The sequence below is a fragment of the Podarcis raffonei genome, chromosome 5, assembly GCF_027172205.1.
Source record: "Podarcis raffonei isolate rPodRaf1 chromosome 5, rPodRaf1.pri, whole genome shotgun sequence".
In the NCBI taxonomy this organism is placed as follows: Eukaryota; Metazoa; Chordata; class Lepidosauria; order Squamata; family Lacertidae; genus Podarcis; species Podarcis raffonei.
In genome coordinates, this window is record NC_070606.1 from 3,765,688 (window position 1) to 3,791,669 (window position 25,982).

The 25,982-nt window shown below is 44.2% G+C and overlaps 3 protein-coding genes and 1 long non-coding RNA gene across 7 annotated transcripts in view; 2 read left to right on the plus strand and 2 right to left on the minus strand.

The window, feature by feature from the left end:
- The window catches only part of ARHGAP8 (Rho GTPase activating protein 8), a 40,047-nt gene extending 39,172 nt beyond the window's left edge, over positions 1-875 (minus strand). For both annotated transcript variants that reach the window (XM_053387624.1, XM_053387621.1), the window contains exon 1: positions 793-875. The gene's annotated coding sequence lies outside the window, so the exon portion shown is untranslated. The remainder of the gene's footprint in view (positions 1-792) is intronic.
- On the plus strand, positions 53-19,426 carry LOC128413544 (uncharacterized). The gene is made up of 5 exons (XR_008330366.1): positions 53-155; positions 3,542-3,743; positions 5,777-5,852; positions 15,718-15,836; positions 19,187-19,426. It is a non-coding gene; the product is annotated as an uncharacterized LOC128413544 (long non-coding RNA).
- Positions 7,411-8,289, plus strand: LOC128413543 (V-type proton ATPase 16 kDa proteolipid subunit c). The gene has a single exon (XM_053387628.1). The coding sequence runs from the start codon at positions 7,744-7,746 to the stop codon at positions 8,215-8,217; it is 474 nt and encodes a 157-aa protein (XP_053243603.1). The 5' UTR covers positions 7,411-7,743; the 3' UTR covers positions 8,218-8,289.
- A 1,584-nt stretch (positions 19,427-21,010) lies between the features above and the next one.
- Positions 21,011-25,982, minus strand: part of PRR5 (proline rich 5) — a 62,834-nt gene continuing 57,862 nt past the window's right edge. For all 3 annotated transcript variants that reach the window (XM_053387625.1, XM_053387627.1, XM_053387626.1), the window contains exons 9-10: positions 25,395-25,533; positions 21,011-23,287 (exon numbers count right to left, since the gene is read on the minus strand). In XM_053387625.1, the coding sequence (XP_053243600.1) occupies positions 22,734-23,287; positions 25,395-25,533 (693 nt within the window). In that variant the 3' untranslated portion in view covers positions 21,011-22,733. The remainder of the gene's footprint in view (positions 23,288-25,394; positions 25,534-25,982) is intronic.

Consider the following 25,982-nt stretch of genomic DNA (forward strand, 5'->3'; position numbering starts at 1 on the left):
AGTGTGACTTTCTCCCACTTGAAGCTCAGGTGGGAGATTCCAGAGGGTCAGCTGTGTTTGCCAGAAGGAATGGAGAGCAGTCTGTAGCCGCCCTGGTTGAGTTCTGGGCTGGACCCAGACTTGAGAAGAGACACACCGACATCAACTGGGTTTAAGTTAGTCATAACTCTTATTTTATTCCAATGGTTCTACTCTAAGCAGTCAACCTCCTTGGAGGTGCAATGGCCATCTCTCATGGATGATCTAGCTGAGATTCCTGCCTAGTAGTGGGTTCCAATTCTACGATTCTGTGGTTCTATAGGAAAGTCCCTAAGGAAGAGCGGAGTGGATTCCCCTCAGTCGTGCGCGCAGCAATTCCCAGGGCGCATCCCGGGTTCAGGAAAAGCCTCTCCAAGAATATTGGAGGGCGGGCTCAACCCAAACGCACAGATCCCTTAGAAATTGTAGCGCTGCTGCTCCCAAGACGTGGGTGGCAAAGGCGGAAACCCACATTAAAGCCAGCCTCCTCCTCCCCCCGCAAACAGCCACCACCGACTCTCGGTGAGGAAACCCAGTTCAGGTCCGGAGGCCTACAGAGGAGTAAGCCCCGTGCCCTCAGTGGGCCTTCCTCCCCGGCCTCCGTTCCTGCCCCGGGACTTGGGGCGGGAAGGTCCTCCGTCCAGGCAGGCCGCGGGGGAGGCTGCGCTCGCCCACCTGAGGAGGAGGAGGAGGAGAGCGGGGCGCCCCTTCCTCCCTCGCTCGCTCGTCTCTCCGCTTTGGGGGCGCGCGGCGGAGGCGACCCTCCCTGCTCACCTGCGTCTCCGGCTCCCCTTCCTGGGCGAGGCGCGCCTTCCTCTGGCGCCGCTCCTTCCGCCTCTCCCGGGCTGCAGGAACCGGCTGGGACGGGCCTCGTCCCTCGGGCAGGAGGAAGCAGCCTCGCCGCCCCCGGCCGGGAAAGGCCCTTCTGGGGAGGAGGCCCGGCAGCGCCGAAAGAAAGGGGGCTCTTCTTCGCACCTCGGAGAGGACTCGACTCCTCACTGGGGGGCCTCGCCGCAAAACCCTGGCTGTGCCCGGGGGAGACGGCACGGGACTCACGACCAGGCGCATCTTTGCAGGATAGGGACCACCCCTTTGCAGGAGACTTGCTAGAAGCTGCTAGGGGCTCTTCCCCCCTCGATACCCTTCCTGTCCTGTGCGCTCCTTGGTCCTGGCCAGGCTCCTTTGGGGACAACAGAATCTACAAGTTACTATAATTCTGACTCTCCATATGTTTTTTGGGACTACAATTCCCATCATCCCTGACCACTGATCCTGTTAGCTAGGGATGATGGGAGTTGTAGTCCCAAAACATCTGGAGGGCCCAGTTTGCCTGCGCCTGGATTATTGTGTAGGAAATGCTGCCTTGTTTTTAGGCGGGACAGTTTTGGTTCCAGGTTGTTAGGTACTCAGTCACCGCAGTTCACTGTGATGCCTTTTCTAAAAGGGTCAGTTTCTTTTTCCTGTATCAGCAGTTGTGTTTCGGGGGGGGGGGGGGAGCTGTTACAGGATACATTGGAGATGGGTCTGATGAACTAAGATTAAGGGGGCACTATGTATGATTAGCATGTTCTTAATACCAGAATGCCAACAAATACTCCTTGCCAATAAAAGTCCGTATAGTTAAAGCCATGGTTTTCCCAGTAGTGATGTATGGAAGTGAGAGCTGGACCATAAAGAAGGCTGATCGCCGAAGAATTGATGCTTTTGAATTAGGGTGCTGGAGGAGACTCTTGAGAGTCCCATGGACTGCAAGAAGATCAAACCTATCCATTCTGAAGGAAATCAATCCTGAGTGCTCACTGGAAGGACAGATCCTGAAGCTGAGGCTCCAATACTTTGGCAACCTCATGAGAAGAGAAGACTCCATGGAAAAGACCCTGATGTTGGGAAAGATGGAGGGCACAAGGAAAAAGGGCACGACAGAGGACGAGATGGTTGGACAGTGTTCTCGAAGCTACAAACATGAGTCTGACGAAACTGCGGGAGGCCGTGGAAGACAGGAGTGCCTGGCGTACTCTGGTCCAGGGGGTCATGAAGAGTCGGACATGACTAAACGACTCAACAACAACAACAACAACAAATATCAGAATGAAGTTTATCACAGGTGCACCAGCTGACCCCTCACAGGAAGGGACATGTTTAACATGTTTTGCTGAAAGAAAAATGGCCTCTGCACAGCCACATGCATACCAGCTTCCCAACCTATTCGTTCACAGCATCAAAGAACCAGGCTTTGAGCAAAGTTTCAGCCTTGGGGCCTGTAAGAATTGTAGAGTGTAATTTACTCTGTTAGGGGTGGCAAAGAGGGAAAGTACGACTCTCCAGAGAGGGAGTTTTACCCCCAGAGGTGTCTTGAAACAGAATAAATCAAATAAGCTGTGACATTTTTTAGAACTTGTTCTGCTGTGTGTGGGTTTTTTTCAGCTGAGAAAAGTCTAGCAAAAGGGTGTGTGAAATGCACAGGGGTAAGAATTTGCCTTATATAATCCACCATTTTGAAAAATCCCCTAGCTGCGTGCATAATAACAAAACACTTAAACATATGGTGATTCTTATGCGTTGTCACAGCCAGCTCTCCAGGCAGGTAAAGACTGTAAAGTGCTGAGGCCCATGAAGGAGAATTCAAGCAAATTGTCTCCACCCATGCCCCGTAGCACCATCAAGTGATAAAGTGCTTGTTGGACTCTGCCCATGAGTGTACATTGGATAGCAAGGCGCAGCAAAGCCACATGTTTGTCACATTCATGCTTTAGTTTATTTATTTAATACCATTTTATATCTTCATAATATCACAGTGAAGTTTAACGCAACAAATACGGTACATTAAGACAGAAACAAGTGCAGGTTTATGAAGCACTAAAAACCCAGCCATATGTGACCTTCGATGAGTTGACACCCCTCAGCTGAATGTGCCTCACTGAGATGGATGTTGTGAGGATAAAATGGCATTTTCTATTTGTGCTGCCTTTTTGCTTCATAAACAGAAATATTTATGAAGTTACATTTTACTAGATTTACTCAAGAAGAAAATTCTGCAGTAGCTAAACTTTAAAAAGGAAAAGCAGCCCAATTATGCCCAGAGCGTGATGTCTCTTTCTTTTGTCACAAGCTTATTTCCCCCCCCCAGACCCTCTTACCTATTACATACCCTGAGGAGAATTCTGAGTTCCTCTAAAACTTTGCAGCTTCATTTGCTTTAATTCCCTCAGATGAGCACACATGAGAAGATAAATCTATGTTGTGTTCTCAGAATGGGAAAGAATAGGGTAAGCAATAACAAGACAGTAACCCATCAGCAATCTATGCTGATCAATATAGCCCAAAGCCAACCCCTGCCCGCTGCAAAAAAATAAAAAATTATTGTGCTGACTAAGGCAGGACCTTCAACTTATCTCATGATTTGGCCAGGCCAGCAAGTTCATTGCTCTTTGGGTCACTGCTGGGCTCATTTCATGGGACTTGTGCATGAAAATACCACTGATGTTTAATTAACTTTGCCTCATATCTCATTCTTTGCACACAGTTAAGCTACAGAGAGAAACTGGTCTTTCTCCTCTCTGTGATCATATAAAATCTTAAGCACATCATGTAAATGAGCAAAGGTTCCTGTCCAGCTGGTTGGGGAAATGGCGAGGATCCAAGAAGGCCTGCAAGGAGTGATAAAAGAAACTGATTGCAGCCGTCAAATGCAATGCTGTTCATCTTTCCTGCTGGCCCATCAAACAGTAAGTATCCTTTCTGAAAGAAAAGATAAACACAGAATGCTCATATTTTTCCTTTCCCTAAATAGACTTCTGCATGGGCTCACAGGCAGGCGTGCACACACACACACACACACACACACACACACACACACACACACCACACACACACACACATATCCCAGCATCCTGGCACATGTTGTTGTTTGAAGATCCCCAAATGCAGGGGCTTTTTTTCCTCCTTGAGCAAAGGCAGCTGGTGAACTATAGGAAAAATATTAAAACTTTTCACAGAAAGGGCTTAATCCACAATCTGAAATTCACAGAAGCATTAAGTCATTATTCAAATGAAAAGCTGCATTTGCCCATTAACATATTTTCATCAACCAAAAAGCAAGATGCTGATACGAGGGATGATCTATGCATTCCTATTTATATGGTAATTGACTGGTTAGGGAGTTTTCTCTGTTATTTTCCTAGGATGTGCTATGTGTCAATTAAAACAATGTTTTTAGCTACCGTTCTAATGAAACCAGACATCGTTAAGAAACCATTTCTTATGTGTAACCACTGATGGAGAAGTGGGGGACATCTAAAGTCAAGCATTTTGTGCAACCTTCATAACTATCAGCTTTTGACTTAACTATGAAGGAAAATGGCAAATTATTATTTTTGCCCGGTCAATGTTTTCTGCCTGTCAAATTTGCTGTAAATAAGCATAAGAACATTGTCTCCCCTCCTCTGCATTTACATACTGAGAACATTTATTTCATTGAGAAACCCCCCTCCCCCCTCCCACAAAAACAAACAAACCCCCCTCCTATCCAAGATGTAATAGTTCAGTGGCTTGAGTTCTTTTGCTGTTGTCAATCAGGCTTCATTTCAAGAGGGGAAACATCTTTTGAGAACAGATTTGCAAGTGAAATTCCATCATGTTCAAAGCTTTGCTTCAACTCATCATCATGCAAGAGATGAAACATAGCATCCAACATTAATTAAAGTGGGCACATTTTATCAGTGTCATACTACTGAGGGATGTGGCTCAAGCATGACCAGGAGTGATGCGTGGCACAGGGCAAGGAGGAGCCCTGGAAGCTGCCTCTGAGTGCCCAACCAGGAGTTATTCAGAAAAGAAAGGGGTGGGGCACATATCAGGCACAGATCGTCTTCTAGAACTTCTCTGCTGTTGGAAGCCACAGTCTTTTCCTCCTCTTTGCTTCATATGTGGGTACATGTTTCTCTGCTATTCTGCATGTATTTTTTTCTAAATAAATAGATGCTACAATAAAACACTACATGCTTCTAGAACACTCTTCACCTATGGAAATTAGAATTAAGTTCTTTTAACTTCACTTAAATAAACAAGACAGAATTATATTATAACTTCTTGTAATGTGGATGAGGTTTCCTATAGTTCATGCTGAAATATGTGCTTAATATGTGAGCCCCAAAGCAGACTAGAAACCCCACTCAACTCTATGTCTGTCACCTTGCAACAATAAATGAAGCACTCCATTTCTAGGTGGAAAGGTACTGGTACATGTTTTTAATAAAAACCATCACCATTTAAACTTAAAGTACTGATCAATTACATTTCTTGCTGCATTGCCACATATTCAAAACATTATGGCCTGATTTCCATATGCATGCATATCACTTGATATGGGCAAGATGAGGCCATACAAAAGTTCTGTCTGTGATGTAATATCTATGACAGCCCATTCATATGTGCAGATCATCATAAATGCTGCAATCATCCAAATGTGACCAGCTGTGAGCTATATAGGCCTTGCTATAATGCTACAGCGACCAATCATTTTAAGAGTCACAGCATTTATCTTCCCATGCAATGTAAACAAGTCTAGTCACTTCCAGCGCAGGCGGTGTTTTGATAGACACAGAAATTTAACCCCAAGAGTTAGGTTAAACAGGTGCTGTCTTGATATGCATTCTGTCAAATTCCAAGGTGTAGTTGGAAACCAAAATTACTTTAAGTGCTGCTTATTGAGTTTAAACACTGTTCTGTAGACTGTTTTTTTTTACTATCCTCATTGCAGCGATGAATGCTGAACAGAAAAACTGACAAACAGATGAAAAGACTAACAGAGCCTAGGAGTCAGTGAAAGCAAGCTGGTAATTGATGGTCTGATTGATATACACTTGAGTAGTCCAGGCTGTTAATAGGAACTGCAATCACAACAAATTGGCTTTGTGACCAGCCAAAAATAATCTGCTGGTCTCAGCAAAGCAAGCTCATTGAATTTCCCTCCACATGCCTAGGAACTTGTGCCAAACACAAGTATACATACCAAGAATTGTGGGTGATTGTTAAAGAAAGTGCAGAGCTGCAAATCTCGCACACTTATGAGGAAATTATGCCTTTCACTAAGGTTGTCACCTTTTGTTTCTGGCAGGTTTTGTGCCCTAAAGTGCTGCACATCTGACAGAAATTCAGTAGCTGCAGATTTCCCTGCAGGGATATGCAGGGATGGGGAAAGCTTTATTTGTTGAATTTCTGCCTGTTGGAACTGCATACTCTACCCTGCCAGAGAGAGAGGTGGTAGTCCCATTCCATTGCACTAAACAGACAACTACTCATTGTGTAACAAGAGCTACTCGGCTAGGGGGGAAACCAACAACCCCTGTGGGAATAGAATGGACAGCGGTTGACAAAAGGTCTGGATGTATGCTGGAAATCTTCAAGAGGGGTGTAAGTGGCATTCCATGGTAGACAGGAAATGGGACTTGTTTTAGTCTGTGGAAGGTGCCATAAACCAGTCTTCTCCAACCTGGTGCTCCCAGATGTTTTGGATGACAGCTCCCACCAGCCCCAGCTAGCATAGCCACTGATCAGGAATGATGCAAGTTGCAGTCTAAAACATCTGGAAGGCACCAGGTTGCTGTAGATAGGGCAGTGGGAAATGCTTAGCTACACTTTGATGTGCTCAGCAGTTGGATGGCATCCAAAACTTGTGGTTTGCCTAAACCACAAGTACCAATTATCAAATATCCAACTGGGAATGGCTGTTTGATGGCAAACATACCGTTTCCCGAGACTTCCCCAGTGGAAGGAGAAACAAGCATGAATGAAAATGAACAGTAGGTTATGACTGTAGCATTATCTTTGCTGCCAACTCTGCTTTGAGATGCCATTCAGTCTGCTTGTTGATTTAGAGCAGTTTCTTCATTTATCACCAGCAAAGTGCTGTTCACCCTGTTGAGAAGTAACTTGTGCTATTTATGCAAGAATGCAAATGTGGACAGGAACTATTTATCAAGCCAAAATATTAGCTTTGTTTGGGACCATGGGAGTTAGATATTAGCCACACAACTGTAATTGCAAAGACCCACTGAAGAGCCTGTCTTTTTGAAATGATTGATGTTCATCATAAACCATAAACCAGCAGCTTGAGAAAGCTGGACCAAATCAGACACAGTCAGGAATACCACCCGGTCCCGTGGTTGACAATGTAGCAGCAAGAGAGGAGCATTGAGGGAGTGGGAACTGCAGCAACGGGGTGTGTCATCCACTCGGGGCATAGGTGGGGCTGTGACTCCCCATTCTCCATTCCTTCCTGAAAATGGCTCTCACCTAAATCTAGCTGCTGATGAATACCATAAACCAGGAGCTACAGTTCAACAATATCTGGAGGGACACAGATTAGCCCCCCGTGTCTTGAATTGAACGTGTGCGGAGCAGCAGCTGCAGGACAAGGAGGAGCGACGGAGCCGGAGAGCGCCGCTGCCAACGCTAACCAACGAGGCCCGCCGTCTTTGCAGCAGCCTCCGCCGCCTGTCAGGATGTTTGAATACCGCTTGACGGTAGAGGACTAAGCAGCGGCGCTAGAGGACTTAAGGAGCCCCGTCACCCGCCGCCGCCGCCTCTTGCAGCTCACAGCCGCCAGCCCTTCGCCCGGCTCAGCTTGGTGCCGACGTAGCCGTCCTCCTCCACTCCCCTTTCGCTGCTTATTCTTATTTTTTAAAACTCTCCCTCCCCCCGCCGGCTCGGTGCATCTCAGCAGCCATGTCGTCTGCAGCCACCACCGCTCCTCCCGAATATTCCTGCTTCTTCGCCGTCATGGGTGCCTCGGCTGCCATGATCTTCAGCGCATTGGGAGCTGCCTATGGCACAGCAAAGAGCGGCACAGGCATTGCAGCCATGTCTGTTATGCGGCCAGAGCTGATCATGAAGTCAATCATTCCTGTTGTCATGGCGGGTATTATAGCAATCTACGGCTTGGTAGTGGCAGTCCTTATTGCCAATTCCATCACAGTTGGAATTACACTGTACAAGAGCTTCCTTCAGCTGGGCGCTGGTCTGAGCGTAGGCCTCAGCGGGCTGGCTGCCGGCTTCGCCATCGGCATTGTGGGTGACGCAGGCGTACGGGGGACAGCACAACAGCCTAGGTTATTTGTGGGCATGATCCTGATCTTGATCTTTGCTGAAGTCTTGGGTCTCTATGGCCTCATTGTTGCCCTTATCCTTTCCACAAAGTAAAATTAAAAAATCAGAGTATGATGTATTTAAAAAAAAAGTTGAAAAAACAAACAAAACTAATCTCCAGAATGAAAATGGTCTCTCCACAATGTTTGGAAAAATTAATGAATCCTTGGAAAATTTAGCCAAGCAGGTAGCTGAGACAAATAAACAAGTAGCTGAAGCATCAGTTAAAATTGACCTGAATACTACAAGCATTAATAATTTGGGACAGAAGGTGACTACCAATACGCAATCTATTGAAAAATTACTGCAGGAATCTGCTTCGACTAGAAAGATAGCTGAAGAAGCAAAAGATATTGCAACTGCTACTCAAGAGAAGATACCACCAGTATACAAGCAATTGGAGGAACACGGTTTGACACTGTCCATGATCGAATTGAAAGAGAAACAAAAGAATTTAAGAATCAGGGCTGTACCAGAACGTGAGAAAGATAATCTGGCTGACTTTCTTACACAGGAATTTACAGATTTTTGGCAACAGGACTTGGGGAAGGAAGAATTTAAGATAGTGAGTGCATTTAGACTTGGAAGAGGACAAAGGAGGAAGAAGGTGAGGGACTGCTTGATTACTTTTCGAACAAAAGAGGAGAGAGATAAAATTTTGAATCTGCACTATCAAAGGACTCTGGAAGTTGACGACTCAAGAGTGGAGATATTTAAGGATATCCCAAAACATCTTTTGGACTTAAGGCTTAACTACGGTGACCTAGTTGCCCTGTTGAGAAGAAATAGAATTCTCTTTAGGTGGGAATTCCCCCAAGGACTATCCTTTAAATATAAAGGAAGAAAGATAAAAATAAGATCAGTTAATGACAAAGACAGGTTTTTGAAAGACCACGAAGAAGATCTACAGAAAGAAGTGGAATCCGGAGAAGAGCCAAGAGCACTGGAAAAAGGAATACTAGATATAGCGAACCTATCCTTTGGATTACACGGTCCAGAGAAAGAGACACCACCGACAGAACAAGAACAGACACTCGGAGCAGTTGGAGGTAAAGCGAAGTAACCCCACCATGGCTCTGCAACTTTTAAGTTGGAATTGTAATGGCCTTAACTCCCCTCGGAAGAGAAAAAGAAAGATAAAATTTTGGAGAAAATAAAAGAAAGTGAGAAGAAATTGAGGGCAAAACCAAAGTCGCAGGAGATTTTGAGAGAAATAAAATTATATCAAGTACAATATATGGAAATGATGAATCAGGAAATAGAATGGAAAATTAAACAAATGAGACAAAAGACATTTGAATCAGCCAACAAATGTGGGAAACTGTTGGCTTGGCAAATGAAAAAAAGACAAAAACTAAATACTATTACAAATTTAGAAGTGGAAGGAAAGAACATACATAACCCAAATGAGATTAGAAATTGTTTCCAGAAGTACTTTAAACAATTATATTCACAAGGGCCTCAGAAAGAAATGGATAGAGACCGATTTTTGAAAATAAATGGATTACAGAAAATCTCCCAAGAAAGTAAATTAATGTTGAACTATAAAATATCTGAACAGGAAGTAGAAGGTGCCATTCAAAATATGCAATTGGGCAAATCTCCAGGACCGGATGGGCTGACTTCTAGATATTATAGATCTTTGAAAGAGTGGCTATTACAACCTTTGAAGGAAGTCTGCAATGAAATTCTGGAAGGGAAAAGGGCACCAGAGTCGTGGAAAGAGGCGTATATTACACTTATACCGAAAACAGAGACTGAAAAGACTCAGCTTAAGAACTACCGCCCTATATCGTTACTTAATGTGGATTACAAAATTTTTGCTGACATTCTGGCCAAGAGATTGAAAAAAGTATTGATGGAAGAGATTCATAAAGACCAAGCGGGCTTTCTCCCGGGAAGACACTTGTCTGATAATTTGAGGAATATAATTGATATATTGGAAAAACTAGAAGTGAATATAAACACTAAAGCAGTTCTGATATTTGTGAAGGCAGAGAAAGCTTTTGACAACATCTCTTGGAGTTTTATGAAGAAGAACCTACAGGGGATGGGGGTAGGCCAAGGTTTTGAAAATGCTATAGGTGCAATATATTCTGAACAAAAGGCAAAATTAATTGTAAATAATGTGGTGACGGAAGAATTTAAGATAGAAAAAGGGACAAGACAGGGGTGCCCAATCTCTCCATTGCTTTTTATATCGGTCCTGGAGGTTCTGCTGAATATGATTAGAAGGGACTGGTTGGTTAAAGGTATACAGGTCGGAGCCAAACAGTACAAATTGAGAGCATTTGCAGATGATTTAGTATTGACGTTACAGGAGCCAGAATCTAGTATCAAAAGGGTTTTAGAACTAATTCAAGAATTTGGTCAAGTGGCAGGATTTAAACTGAACAAGTCAAAAACTAAGGTTTTAGAGAAAAATTTAACACCGATCGAAAGAGAGAGGTTTCAGAATGAGACAGGTTTGACTGTGGTTAAGAAAGTGAAATACTTGGGGATTAATATGACAGCAAAAAATGGGAACTTATTTAAAGATAATTATGAAAAATGTTGGACGGAAGTGAAAAAAGATTTAGAAATTTGGTCAAACTTGAAGCTTTCCTTGTTGGGTCAAATTGCAGCTATAAAGATGAATGTTTTGCCTAGAATGTTGTTTTTGTTTCAAACATTGCAGATTGTGAACAAAATGGATTGTTTCAAGAAGTGGCAGAAAGATATTTCTAGATTTGTCTGGCAGGGCAAGAAGCCCAGAATAAAATTTAAGATATTAACTGATGCAAAGGAAAGAGGTGGATTTGCCCTGCCAGACTTTAAACTTTACTATGAATCAGCAGCATTCTGCTGGTTGAAAGACTGGCTGCTTCTTGAGAACACAGACATTTTGGATCTAGAAGGTTTTAACAATGTTTTTGGGTGGCATGCATATTTGTGGTACGACAAGGTTAAAGCACATAAAGCATTTAAGAACCATATTGTCAGGAAAGCTTTGTTCAACGTTTGGATAAGATATAAGGATTTATTGGAAAATAAAACCCCAAGGTGGTTGTCACCAATGGAAGCAAAGGCCCAGAAGAAGCTCAATATGGAGGCCAAATGGCCGAAATATTGGGAAATTTTGGAACAAGAGGGAGATAGACTAAAACTGCAGAGCTTTGAGAAACTAAAAAACAAAGTGCGAGATTGGCTTCATTATTATCAGATAATGGAGGCATATAATTTGGACAAGAAAATTGGCTTCCAGGTGGAAAAATCAAAATTAGAAACAGAACTGTTAGAACCCAAAACTAAGATTTTGTCAAAGATGTATAACTTGCTGTTGAAATGGAATACTCAGGATGAAACGGTGAAATCTGCTATGATTAAATGGGCACAAGATGTTGGACATAACATTATGTTTGCTGACTGGGAACAGTTGTGGACCACAGGTATGAAATTCACGGCATGCAATGCCTTAAGAGAGAATATTATGAAAATGATATTCAGGTGGTACATGACCCCAGTCAAGCTTGCAAAAATATATCATTTGCCCGACAATAAATGTTGGAAATGCAAAGAAACTGAAGGTACATTCTTTCACCTTTGGTGGACGTGCCCAAGAATTAAGGCTTTCTGGGAAATGATCTATAACGAAATGAAAAAGGTATTTAAATATACCTTTCTGAAGAAACCAGAGGCCTTTCTTCTGGGCATTGTCGGCCAATTGGTGCCAAAGAAGGACAGAACTTTTTTTATGTATGCCACAACAGCAGCAAGAATACTTATTGCAAAGTATTGGAAGACACAAGATCTACCCACTTTGGAAGAATGGCAGATGAAGGTGATGGACTATATGGGATTGGCTGAAATGACTGGCAGAATCCGAGACCAGGGAGAAGAGTCGGTGGAAGAAGATTGGAAGAAATTTAAAGACTATCTACAGAAATATTGTAAAATTAATGAGTGTTAGAATGATGTTGGATTGAAATTAAGTGGTTTCCAGCTGTAATGCTTTAAGAGAATATGAAAAAAAGGATTATAAATAGGTAATAATATAATGGTAAGGATTTGCTGAACTAACAATCTGTGGTGGAATACAAAAAAGGGAGGTATGAGGAGGTCCGGGAAATAAGTTAAAGGAAAATAAGCAACTGAAAATTGATGTGTTTTTAATTTTCTTTATTCTGTATTTTTGTTATTTATCTGTTTTTTCTTCTTTTTCATTTTATTGTAATATTTTAAAAAATCTTAATAAATATTCTATAAAAAAAATGAATTGAATGTGTGCATTGGGGTAGTGAAGGTGTACTAAGCACTGTTCAAGGCAAGAGGAAGGCTGTTCTGGGTTCACATCCAGGGCTAGGCTGAGATTTGTGGGCCTGCAAAGGGATAGATCTTCACTAGGACCTCTCATTGAGCCGGCAGTTTGAAATACAGTGTCATGAAGAACAACTATGGGCCACCTAGAACCAAGGTTCTTGCAAAAAATGTTGGACTAAGTAGACCTTGGTCGGATTGATGAAGGCACTCCTTGTGTTCTTGAACACATACTCAGGATCTCTTAGCACTTTGTAATTGTGTCTTTAGCTCTGAGAAATCCTGATTATTCACTCTTGCTTTGCAAATTCAAAACATACAAGTAGACCACAGAAGAATTCTAATAAAACCAAAAGCCAAACAAGTAGGCCACCACTAACTTAACACACCAACTGAAATATCTTTTGATGGTACTTTCATTGCACAAACGATTGTGTTCACTGACAGCTCTTTCAGCTACAGGAGAGAATGAGCTGGCTTTGAATACGAACTTCCCAGGCTGAACCGCAGCATAGGAGGGACACTGGCAGTTCAGCTGCAATTACGGTACCTTGCCTGCACTATCTTTGTGCTGTAGATAAAATAGCTCAGTCTCCAGGGAGTCTTCAATTTTTATACTTCTCCAGCATTACATTCGCTCTAAGAAAGAAAGCAAAGCACGATATACCCTTCTTTCCCATGAGATCACCTTCTGCCAGCACACTCCTGGATGCCATTTTGCTAATAAAATGCTTAGACAATCGTTCTCTCCCAGACCATTCTTGAGCCAGGCTATTCCTCAGTCATGTTTTGATATACACTCGTTTCATCCAAAAGGAAGCTGTACACCAGGGATCCAGCCTGTACAATGAGACCATCACACATAGTTTGCTGACAGAGACAGAAGAGGACACAAAAATCATGTGCAGCTTTACACACCTCCTCTCACTTTTTGCATTGCTTCTTCCTGACAGCATTGCTATGCGCAACCAACTTCAAATGGTTCCACGGTTGCAACTTTCACTTGGGTTTGGTTTCCTTTGGAAGGGGTCACTGGAGGCTTATGGCATTTTGTAAAAATATGACTTTATTGACAAATAGGCAAGTTGAGCATAAACTTAAACAAACCAAAAGACGGCCTAATCTACTGTTCCACTTCTGATTACAGGTGTCCCCGGCCATCTTCTCTCTCCAAAACTGTACTTTTTGTCAGGAGCACAGCCTACCCTCAAGTAGGAACCTGGCAGAGATACATGCCCGACTGGCATGTTCTCTCCCTCCTGGTCTTTCATCCGGGAGCTTCAAAAACTTTTCCTGCCTGAACATCACAGCGACTGATGCCAAGAGACACCAGCACTCTTAGGGATCCGCAGAGTCTTCGCAGCTTGTGTGACAGACCTCAGCAACTCAGCATTTTGGCTAATCTACTTTATTTAAATATAAACACACACGGAGCACTGCAACACGGCTCCCTCTCTCTCTAGCATCCGACAGCAAAGAGAAAGAACAAAGGACAATAGTCCCACTTCACAGAACACAGTAACACAAACATCCTGTCTCTGCCACTTCCCACTTTGTGGAGTCAAAACATACACCGTCATGTGAGAGACAAAAATCCCGTGACTGCAGTCATGGAGCAGGAATTCTAACACTTTTGTTCCTGTCACACACCCTTAAGATTGCAGCGTACAGTGGTACCTCTGGATACGAACGGGATCCGTTCCGGAACCCCGTTCGCATCCAGAATCGAATGCAACCCGCATCTGCGTGTGCGCGGGTCGCGATTCGCCGCTTCCGCACATGCGCGTGACATCATTTTGACCATCTGTGCATGCGCGAGCGGCGAAACCCAGAAGTAACGCATTCCGTTACTTCTGGGTCACCGTGGAGCGCAACTCAAAAGCACTCAACCTGAAGCAACTTCAACCCGAGGTATGACTGTATTTAACTAGGAAACAGGAAAGGTCTGGTTTTGAAATATTCAGAAGATACAGTGAAGATCCGGCTATGAAAGCAATCATCTAACGATTAGCTTCCATGGAAACACATCGTGTAAATATCCCAGGCTGTTATTTGTTAAGTGCCAGATTCTGGCCAGGTTTTGTCCTAAAGCAACCCACACTGATAGCGCTATTCACATAAATGTGATAGTAAAACCCATTACAATATAATATCACCTATTGAAGCACCCCTTAGTAGAAATGATTGAGGGATTGCTTCAACGTGCCTCATTTAGAATACCTGCTACACTAAATAGGGGGGATCACTCTCCTTTTGTACTCTGGAATAATTTATACAACCAGTAGAATCCAATCTTTTTTGGACAGTACTGCTTCAGGAGAGGCTATTAAATGTACCCACACATCAAAACCTTGTTGGTAGAAAACTTACTTGCTGGGGAGAAAGTTGAGCTTAATTTCACTCAGTGAGATGCACACACAGTGGCAGCAATGGATGTGGCACACTCCTTGGAGGCCAGATCTGCTGCTTCCTCGGCAGCCTCCCTCCCAATGCCGTCTCTACAGCAGGCTCTCTGCAGATCAGAGGCCCTGCTGGTCTCCTCCCAACCCAGGGAGGAAAAGGCAGGGAATGCCCTCTGGGGTCTCCTGGGCTCTGCAGGAGGGTTCAGATCTGGCCCGCAATGACCTTTGATTCTTCGCCATGTTCTCGATGTGGAGCTTTATTCCCCCCTTGTTTCCCATCTTCACTCACCCTTTCTTCCATGGCAGGGGCAGGGAGCATTCTGCGGTTCACCTCAGGTGCTAACATCCCTGATGGGAGAGCTGAGAGTGGTGCAGTCCAGAAAAGAAGCCTGCCTTCTTGATCTGCTGATTCTATAAACTATGGTAGTTCTCTGAGTTGCCTTTAGGCAAGACAATTCTACGTGACTGAGGGCTTGCCCACACACCCACTTCTCCCATGCTTTCTTGGCCTGCATCTGAGTGGTTTTGCCTTTGCCTTGCCACGTTCCCCCAGAAAATTTGCTTTTTGCACTAAACTGGAATGAACGGCAGTCAGTAGGAAACCCAGCTTCCGTTTGTTTCAGTTCAGTGCTAAACCATGGGTTTTCCTTGGAGAAAGTGGTGGGGAAAACAGAAGTGTGCATGAGTCCCGAGTCTTAGGTTGTGTACACACCATTTACTCTGGCTCCCGTGCGCTCCCACTATGGGCACTTGATCCTTTATACACATGGTGTGAGCTACAATTCATATCTATTCTGCAGTTTCTTGATAAATAATGCTGTTTGATGTGCTTTTCCTCAAACCAGCTTCCATCCAGTTAGAAAACGCAAGTCGCAGGTAAGCTCCATTTGAGACAGCTATTGCCTATGTGCATGCACAGATGACACCTTCATGACAGTTTGGAGGAGGGGTTGCAAGCATGGAGGAACTGAGCAGGTGATGTGCCCCTTTCTTTTTCTTTTTTATGATGTGCCCCTTTCTGGTGTGTACAGCAACATGCAAATGTGACTTCAAACGCAGCACGGAAAAGCGACCTTGCTGTATTTAAAGCAGCTAATGCGTACATAGCCTCAGCCATTTCTGTTGCTGCCTGCTGCTTTTGTTTGGAGCTATGGTGCATTCCAGTGGCCAATATGGTTAGCAGCAATGTTCTGCCTCTTGGAGAGGCTTAAAACAGTTGTAGTCTCAGTATTTCTGATGAAGATCTATGGACAAGTCTAAGGAAGGCAGGATTCCAAGATAAGCTGAATGAAGGAGAAATGCAGAAGATCATTAGACATTGATAGAACAGGCAGAGACTAAGGGCAGCCGGTAATTGGAATCAATACATATTAGCATTTTTAAAGCCATAATTTCATAGCACTTCAATTAGCTGAAATTGAAACAGGAAAGAAAACAGATTAGTTCAATCCACGGAAACATAGTGGATTGAAGATAGATGGGTAGAAACAGGCAGGTTGTGACAGTGTTGATTCATCTGTCAAAGTAAGCAAAGAGGAATCACATATTCAAAAGAGAACATTTGCCATGGCCTTAAAGGACAGTTTGTGGTGGGAAGGTAAGTTGGATAGACCCAGAATGGCAGTTTTCAGGCCAAAGAAACTGATTAGCAGGAAGATGCAGGACAAACAAAAAAAAGTACATATTCATGAAATGCATATTTAACTTTCGAAATTTGCATCCACAGCTTGTGTTATTGACAGTAACCTAGATTACTTGAAAAAGAATTAGTTAGATTAATGGAGTGATAGAACCTCTATGTTTAAGTGAAGTGTACCTCTGAATATCAGGTGATGGAGACAAACAGCATGCCTATTACACTCACTTCTGGGAAGCCCACAAGCAAAGAAGGTGGGGTTCCCAGAAGCAAGTGTGCATCTGAGTGTGCAAAGTATTTTTTTAAGGCCAAAACAGTCACTTTTGAACCTCCCCCCCATTTTTATGATTTTTATTTTAAAATATATGTTACCCTTTTCTAGTACAAAATATAACTGATTAATACATTAACGTGATTAGCATCAGGATAGAGGAGGCAAAGTCAATTTTTCTTGTGATGATGCTATGATTTAAGTGATCCCTGTAAGACCAAGATGTTGTTGGACTACAACTCCCATAAGCCCAGACAGCATGACTAATTGGCAGGAATGATGGAAGTTGTTGGAGGGGTTTGTGCTGCTTTGGATTATTTGCTTCAGTTTCAAGGCACGATTTCCGCTACCTGCTTCCTCAACGTTCCTGGACCCCAGCCTTGAGATGGCAACTCATATTTGTTAGGAAGGCACTCTGCTTTGCTGTCATCCTGAGCATGTGTCTTGTGCCTAACTCTGCACACTGCTAGGCAGTCACACAGCATGTACGGTGGTACCTCTGGTTTCGTACTTAATTCGTTCCGAAGGTCCATTGTTAACCTGAAACTGTTCTTAACCTGAAGCACCACTTTAGCTAATGGGGCCTCCCGCTGCTGCTGCGGGAGTTCTTAACCCGAGGTACTATTTCTGGGTTAGCGGGTCTGAAACCTGAAGCGTATGTAACCTGAAGCATATGTAACCCAAGGTACCACTGTATTGGAAATTTGCTTATCCTCATTACCCAAGAGGTATAAGGACTCTGGATGTACTGTATCAAATGCCTTATTCTGCACTTGACTCTTTGCCATATGTAGACCCCACAGGGGCTGGCCTCTTGTTTAGTTGTTCAGTAGCCCTGAGAACAAAAAGCAGCCTCGGCTGGTAAATTAGTCAATCATTTACATTAGTAAAGGTTAGGATCCCCACACCCAGGTCTGCACACTGAACCCCTTTTGCACCCAGCCCATTTGCATGAGATGTACCAGAACCTAGTCTTCCTATTCTCCGTTGTATATGGTGCCTTCCCCTTTCCACTCATCACCAATGCCTGAAATGTGTGTCCTCAGTGAGCTTCCTGAATGCACCTACCTTTTCTCCTTTTTAAAAGAGCATGCAACTTCCATGATAGGTCACCCCTCTCCTCATGAAACAGAGTCTCTTCTCCAGGAGACCATGCCGCTCAGTCTTGCAGTCATCTCCTAGGACAGACTGCTCCATCCTCAGCTTGTTTCCACCTCCTCTGCCCCTTGCCTCCTCCCCATGTTTATTGTTTTATTTTGCTTTAGGTAGGACCCAAAGGCAACACAAAACCTTGTGCTCTGCCTTGAAGACATTTTCCTGTGTTTGCACCAAATTGTTTGCCCAAAGGCTTGCTTACCTTCCCAGAGCACTCTGGGCTTCTGTGTTTTGTTTTGAAGAATGCTTCCATTGATGGCACACTGACATGCATGTTTGTGTATAACATGTGACTGGGGATAAATTTAACACATTCCACCCCAATATACTGATAATTACATCCAGTACCTTTGGGCATTAGCATTTATTCCTGGCTGCTGCAGCTGAAAAGCTCTGGCAGAAAAGTTGCCCTTTCCCAACTCCCATTTCAAATACTAAACCTGAGGCAAGAAGGAGCCTCACAAAACACTCATTTGTGATGACACCCACTTCACCTGCCTTCTGAGAGCATCTTTGAATATATGGATGGACAAAGGGAGCCAAGGAAGGGGGCTGGTTTGTTCCTGGTCTTTCCCAATACAAATGTTGGCAGCTTCTGTATTCCCAGGACTATTCTGTTCTCCAGGTAAGAGTGGACATGTAATCAGGTTCTGTAATTAAGTTGGTGCCTTCTAGCAGCAAATGTTTCCCACTTACGAAGCACATGTGCTGAGGTGCAGCTTGAACATGGCCTACGGAATCCTAAAGAGACAAGAACGTTAAGTAAACATTGTCTCTTGTTTCTTTGAACCAGACAACACTGCATCTTTTCCTTACCAATGAAAATTGCAGGAAGCTTTATATTTCACTCTGATGAAAATTAGATAGGACTGCAGATAGACAAACCAAATAGTTGTTTAATGAGAGGGGGTGTGCAGATCTGACCTCTGAGACTTCGCAGGGTCCATCCTCACGCTTTCTCTCATATAAACCTGGTCTACTTTATTACTCTAGCAATCAGTGGCTTTCCATGGTGTTGCACAGAGGCTTCTTGCAGCCTTGCTAGTTGAGATCCTATCTAGTTGAGATGTTGGGGCTTTTACCTGGAACAGCCTGCACACAAAGGATGCAATCTAGTATCAAGCTATGGTTCTTTTCACTGCATCCCCTTACTCCTAAGGCCCAGTTTCCTGAGCTATGCACTCCTCTTCAAAATGCTAAGATAGATTCCTATCACACCTCTTTAAAAATCTTGATGAACTTCTTCCCTATTCACGTTTTTAGGCTGGCCAAGACTCTTCTTCTGCCAGAAACATGAATGTTGTACGAACTGTGTGTTTGCAACAAGTATTCAGTTCACTTTAAAATTACGTATTCCACAAAGGTCTGTAAAGTTATGCTACATTAATTTCTGTATAAAATTTCCTCTGTGTATCATTTTAAGACATATCTGGAGTTCAGTTCCTAATGTGGAGGGGGGTTGGGTGAAAGGTGGAAAGTCTGGTGAAGAGAATAAAGTCTGGGTAGTACAGTGGTGCCTCGCAAGACGAAAAGAATCCATTCCGCGAGTCTCTTCGTCTTGCGGTTTTTTCTTCTTGCGAAGCAAGCCCATTAGCGGCTTAGCGGATTAGCGCTATTAGCGGCTTAGCGGATCAGCTGATAAGCGGCTTAGCGGATCAGCTGTTAAGCGGCTTAGTGGATCAGCTGATAAGCGGCTTAGCGATCAGCTGTTAAGCGGCTTAGCTGATAAGCGGCTTAGCGGCTTGGGAAAAAGGGGGGGGGAGGAAAAAAACCCTGCAGAAACTCGCAAGACATTTTCGTCTTGCGAAGCAAGCCCATAGGAAATTTGTTTTGCAAAGCACCTCCAAAACGGAAAACCCTTTCGTCTAGCGGGTTTTCCGTCTTGCGAGGCATTCGTCTTGTGGGGCACCACTGTACTTGAAGGTTTATCCCACAGAACTCTGAGGGTGTATCATGTTTTCAGTGTAATTCAAATGGCATTCTTGTTATTGGTTAAATGAAGCTGAGTTAGGTCCTCAGCCATCAGTGTGGAACCTGTGGCCCTTCAGATGATACTGGACTCCAGTTTCCATCAGCATGGCTAATGGTCAGGAATGATGAGATTTGTGGTTCAGCATCTAGAGGGCTACAGGTTCCCAGCCGCTTACCTAGACAATATGCCGTAACCTGGTGCATTCAGTACACACAAATTATGAAAGCACGGGAGTTCTCAATCACTTTGCGGAACACTTCTTTCTAAGGATGTGTGTACACTGGCTGAATTATTAAAGGGAGGAAGAGTGCAGGCTGCATGGGATTTACATATATCCAGCATCCAAATTGTGGAATAGCGGAGCAGAAAATGGGGTGAAGGAAAAAAGGAATATCTCCTTTCTTCTTATGAGCGTGATTCAGAGGAGGAAATGGGAAGAATAGCTTCAGGAGATGAGCTCTATCATGCCTCTCGCTTTGCTCCCCCCTTGCTAGTGTGGAAGGGCCAAAGAGCCAGTGTGGTGTAGTGGTTAAGAGCGGTAGTCTCATAATCTGGGGAACCGGGTTCGCGTCTCCGCTCCTCCACATGCAGCTGCTGGGTGACCTTGGGCCAGTCACACTTCTCTGAAGTCTCTCAGCCCCACTCACCTCACAGAGTGTTTGTTGTGGGGGAGGAAGGGAAAGGAGAATGTTAGCCGCTTTGAGACTCCTTCGGGTAGTGATAAAGTGGGATATCAAATCCAAACTCTTCTTCTTCTTCTTCTTCTCAAGACACTTGTTTGGACTTCTTGAGGAACACTGTGAGAAATGGAAGCACACGCAGCAGAGCTCATGACAACTTCATACAATTGCAGGTATGGCTGCCCATCACTCCCACTAATGGGGGACCAAAGAGAGTTTTCCTGAAGCCCAATTTCCCAACACACAGTACATACAAATCAGGAATGGGATGGGTTTCTATATATAGATTGGTAGCGAGGACTTAACTTAGCTTCCGTTAGCACAAGTGAAATGCAATTTCTGGCAGCGCTTCATGAGACACATCTGGCTATTATTTCAAGAATTACGCTTAAAAAAATTATTGGTTTTGTAAGAAAAAACACACAGGAAGCGGTCTCTCAACAGTGCTATTCATACAGCACGCTATTTATTTAAATTTTGTTTAGAACTTTCACTCACTGATTGGTAAAGGGAGTGCTGATGTAGTGAGAAAAACAACCAAAATGGTCATGATAAATCATAAGATTTTACTATTATCTGGCACAATCTTTTTAAAATTAAAACAGACTTTGCTGACTTCTGAATCCTAAATAAATGTTATTCTTCAAAGAACCTAGCTTTTGCTTTTATGGAAGTGTTTGTAAGTAACCCCAAAAGTACGTGTGGCAGGCGGTGGCTGTTGCCATCCAAAAGGATTTAATAGCAGGTGTGGGAAATGTGTACTTAACAACAGTGTTTGATGAAGGAGACAAAGACAGCAAGAAGTCTAAGGGCATAGTCACATGGTGCATTCTCAGGTTTGTGTTGCAGGCCGGTTCACACATGCATGCTCAGGATGACCGCAACATTAGATGATGACTTCAGAACTATGAATGGGCCTTCACAAATCAAGGACCACAGATACCTCCTCACTTTACTTCAGATTTAATGGCCTCAATCCAATTAAAATGAACGAGGCTTAAGTTAATTGTCACTAATTTGGCACAGGTTTCCAAAGGGTTGTCAGCTAGGCACTATGAGGTGTGAGTAATCCAGCAATAAGCCAGGTGGTGCACATGAGCCCACAAACCTGCCCCTGGTTTGCTTTTCCAGGGCACCAGATTGACGGTGTTTGGTCCACCCTGCTTTGCTGCTTGTTTGCGCCACAGACGGGGCAGCCATTGAGGAGGCATCCCTTCTCCCCTTTGCAATGCTGGCATGGAATTCTCCCACACCTCAAATACCGTTTCTTCTGAAACTTCTTCCTACAGCTTTACGTTAAAGCATAAAATTGGAAAACGTGGAGATTCTCATGCACTCAAATCCTCCAGCCCAATTCATACGCTTCCCGTTTGTTGCAAGGACCACTTCCATCTACTTAGACCCCAAACTACGTTGATAACCTCCATCAATAGGAATCACATAGGCTAGAGGAATGACATAATTACTTTCCAAACCAGTAATCGCACCTGCAATCTTTTACTTTTTACTATTGCTGCACTGTGGAACACAACCATGCGGAAGGAGCTTTGATGGCAGGGAGGCAATGTACACACGCCAGGCCTAAGTGGTGGAAGAATGGGAAGGGGGCAGGATTCCTCTAAGGAAAGTGTGCCACAAGTCCAGTCCAGAGAATGAGAGAATACTAGCTTTGTGTGCGCTATAGCACATGGACACAGCTACCCAGCCCACTATTCCACCAGGTCCTTCACTGTAGGTTTTCCTCTGGTGTCTTGATCCAGGGCAGCAGCAGTATAACAGGGCAGAGGCAGACTGGAGACCCCAGGTTAATGCTCCTTTGCCTGCCCCCCATGTAGCACCTTTGCCCCAGGCTGGCCTCTGATGGAATGGTGTTGCTTTCACGGGTTTGACCGGCAGCTGGTGCAACCTGCCCAAGCTCCACTGAAGTCTGTGGAATAGACAGAAACACTTTCCCACAACTGAGGTTCAGTGGTATTACCATTATCTAAACCACGATGATCCATCCCCCCCCCCCACGTGTCCCTCCTATGTCATTCTGGTCTGAGGGGCATTCTCTTTATCTGAATTTCTAGCTGCTCAAGAATTTCATATGACCCCCTTGCACCCTTCAGTTATCCTGTGTTCCTAAGCACAAACTAGGATTCTTATCAAGAGTGCTTCAGACAAGGCTCTGCCTGCTCACATCCACATTGTACCCTGATGAACTTGAGCAGCTCTGGCTGAAATCAATGAAAATCCCATCAGAATCTGACTCAATAGACTCCAAAATTTGGTCCACTATATTTTCAGGGCTGGCTGTAGGGGCTATGGCAATCAAGTCTGAGTCCCTGGCCAGCTCAAATGCTCTCTTTTGGTCATCTCTTGCGTAAAAGAATCCCTTCTGTTGCTCAGGTGCATTGAGGTTGCTGGGGCACTGCGCTGAGCTGGCAGAAAGCCTCTCCGACTCTCCTGACTGCGAATTCTTCATGGTGATCATGGAGGTCTTAGAACCATTGTCTGTGATGGTTGTGAGGTTGGAGTAGCCCTGCATCTCTGTGCAGGAAGTCATTTCGGAAACAGAGTGCCTTCGGATGCCAGTGCCATTGGGGGCCACGCCCTCCGTTTCGTATTCAGCTACTGGAGTCAGCAAAGGATTGTTGTAACTTTTGGATCTCACCACAGGGTTCTTGGTCAGGATGTCCCCCGATTTGGATCGCCGGAAGAAACGTTTTTCTGTTAACAAACATGAAGACCAGTTAAAACCTGTACACAACCCTACACTTTTCTTGTGAGCATCGTTACCATCACTGCTACTACCACCATGAGAGGCCTGTGGTCAAGTATTTGGACAGTTGCTTCAAATCAATATGTAAACATCAGGCTTAGCCTCACCTCTGTCATGTGCACCTCTTCTCCCTCCCCACCCCCCAATTTCCCCCTACATATTTGGACTCTTCCCCTTTTCTTCCTCACTCTTCAAACCCATTCTTTCCTGTACAGTGGTGCCCCGCAAGACGAATGCATCGCAAGACGAAAAACTCGCTAGACGAAAGGCTTTTTCGTTTTTTGAGTCGTTCTGCAAGACGAATTTCCCTATGGGCTTGCTTCGCAAGACGAAACGGCTTGCGAGTTCTTGCGAGTTTGTTTCCTTTTTCTTAAAGCCGCTAAGCCGTTAATAGCCGCTAAGCCGCTAATAGCCGTGCTTTGCAAGACGAAAAAACCGCAAGACGAAGAGACTCGCGGAACGGATTAATTTCGTCTTGCGAGGCACCACTGTATGTGCTTGATGAGTTGCCATTTCAGGTCTCTGCCTCCTTCCCTTCTTGTCCTCAGCATCTTCTGCTTCCCTCTCTAGGACATATGCAGCAGCAGCAGCAGCAACAAAAACCTTTCTGCCACCCCCCTCCTGCCATTATGGCAGATCAGCCTGGAGACTCTCAGCCTGGAGACGGCCACAGCATCTCACAGTGCCTTACAGTATAGATTATTTGGACACAGAGATCCCAAATTGGATTGGGGGATGGACTGCATGTTGAGATTCCTGCATTGAGTGGGTTGGATTATTTGACCCCAGGGGTTACTTCCAACTCTAGAATTCCATGACTCTAGGCCTTCTCAGACTAAGGTCAAGTGATCTCTTAATCAGTTTCAGAGAAGTTTCTAACTTCTATTATCAATTTCCTCTTTGGAGAAAAAAAAGTATATTCAGTCCTGTTCTTCCTTGAAGAGCTTAGGTGAGTGAGATGACAGTGGTCACAACTTTCAGGCAGCTGAGGCTGTTCAGCTGAGTGCTGTTTCATCAAATAGCCACAAGGAGGCAGCAGTATAAACCTGTCACATGCAAAGGAGCAAATGCCAGCTCCTTCTCTTGCAGGTGAAATTATTTTCAAAAAGGGTATCTTTTCCATAACCAGAATCTGCCTTTAAATAGAAGAGCTGACACGGGAGCTCTTTGCTTTTTAAGCGTCTTTTACTTCTTTCTGCATCCTGTCTAGCTAGGATGTTTGTAGGATTATTTCTGTAAATTACTTTGGAATCTGTCTTAACAAATGATGGCAAATAAGAAAAAAGCTGATGATGTTGCAGATTCACCTTTCTGACTCTTTTTCTATGTATCCCTAATATTTACCTGACAATCAGTGGCAGAAAAGGGGAAAAGGAAATGCAGCAGCACTACTGGTTTGCCATGTCAGAGGTCACAGCCCCAAATTAAAGGCCAACTGAGGGTAAAATTATTATGGAAACTTTGCCCAAGAGACAGCTTCCCAAACTTGCCCCAGTCTGAGAGCAGGGGAAAAATTCATTTCCTCTCAGGCTTCTCCCTGGTAGTCAACCACATAGACAGAACAGTCCGTTGCTCTTTCTTCATAGGCTGGAAGCACTCTGCCTTTCTGAACCACGGAGGCACCGCAGTGCCATTCTCACATCCTTGTACCAGTGTCAGAAAATATCTGAGGCTCTTTTCCAGCACCCACTGAATGTTAGCCCTAGTTTGGCATGAAGTTCTCTAGCCTAACCTACTCTACCAACTTGAAATTGGGAAACCTCTGGCTTGGTCCTGGGCCAAGTTCATGGAGTGAGATTTTACGATGCATATTTTGCTTACCTCAGACAACCTGTGCCGTCTTCCAGCAAAGAAGTTGCATTGGCAAAAAGGCCCTGCCCCTAATTTATCAGCCAAGCAAAATCTCTTAGGTAAGCTGGTTATGGAGGACATTTTACACAGATGCCTAACTTTGGTATAGTTGTGCAGTCCCAGCCAGAAAATGATACCATGTTTTGTGGACAAAAAAGCACTTCAACAGACATATTGTGTTTTAGAAGACAGTGTGAATGTTACCTAAAATGCAGGATGAGTGTGGGATAGGCCCATCGCTGGAATACAAGCCATAGGTGCCCAAGTAAGGAGAAACAACCTTCTGCAACAGGTTTTCCAGTTTCAAATAGTCTTCGGTCACCCCTTTTGATTCATGAACACCCTGAGAAACACATGGGGGAGGAAACACAAACGTCAACATTTCAGACTTAAGCTATCAATCATTGCAAAGCGAGGCTGGTGTACTTAATTGCTGTCAGGGACATGCATTGTTTAATTACAACTTGTGTGTCACATTCTGCAGGATTTGAATGAGAAACCTTGTGGATTCTGTTCTGGATCCTTGTGATCCTCAGATGAAGGGCGGGATAGAAATTGAATGAATGAATGAATGCTGGTGCAGGAAATGAATGGAGGAAGGAATTGCAAACAGTTCCAGCCTGGTCTGTGGATAGCAGTGAGTCAATCCCTTGTTTCTGCTTGATCTAAATCTGCACTCCCTAGACTTGACACGACAGCTCAGACAGTAGAGCATGAGACTTTTAATCTCAGCAATGTGGGTTTGAGCCTCATGTTGGGCAAAAAGATTCCTGCATTGCAGGGGTTGGACTA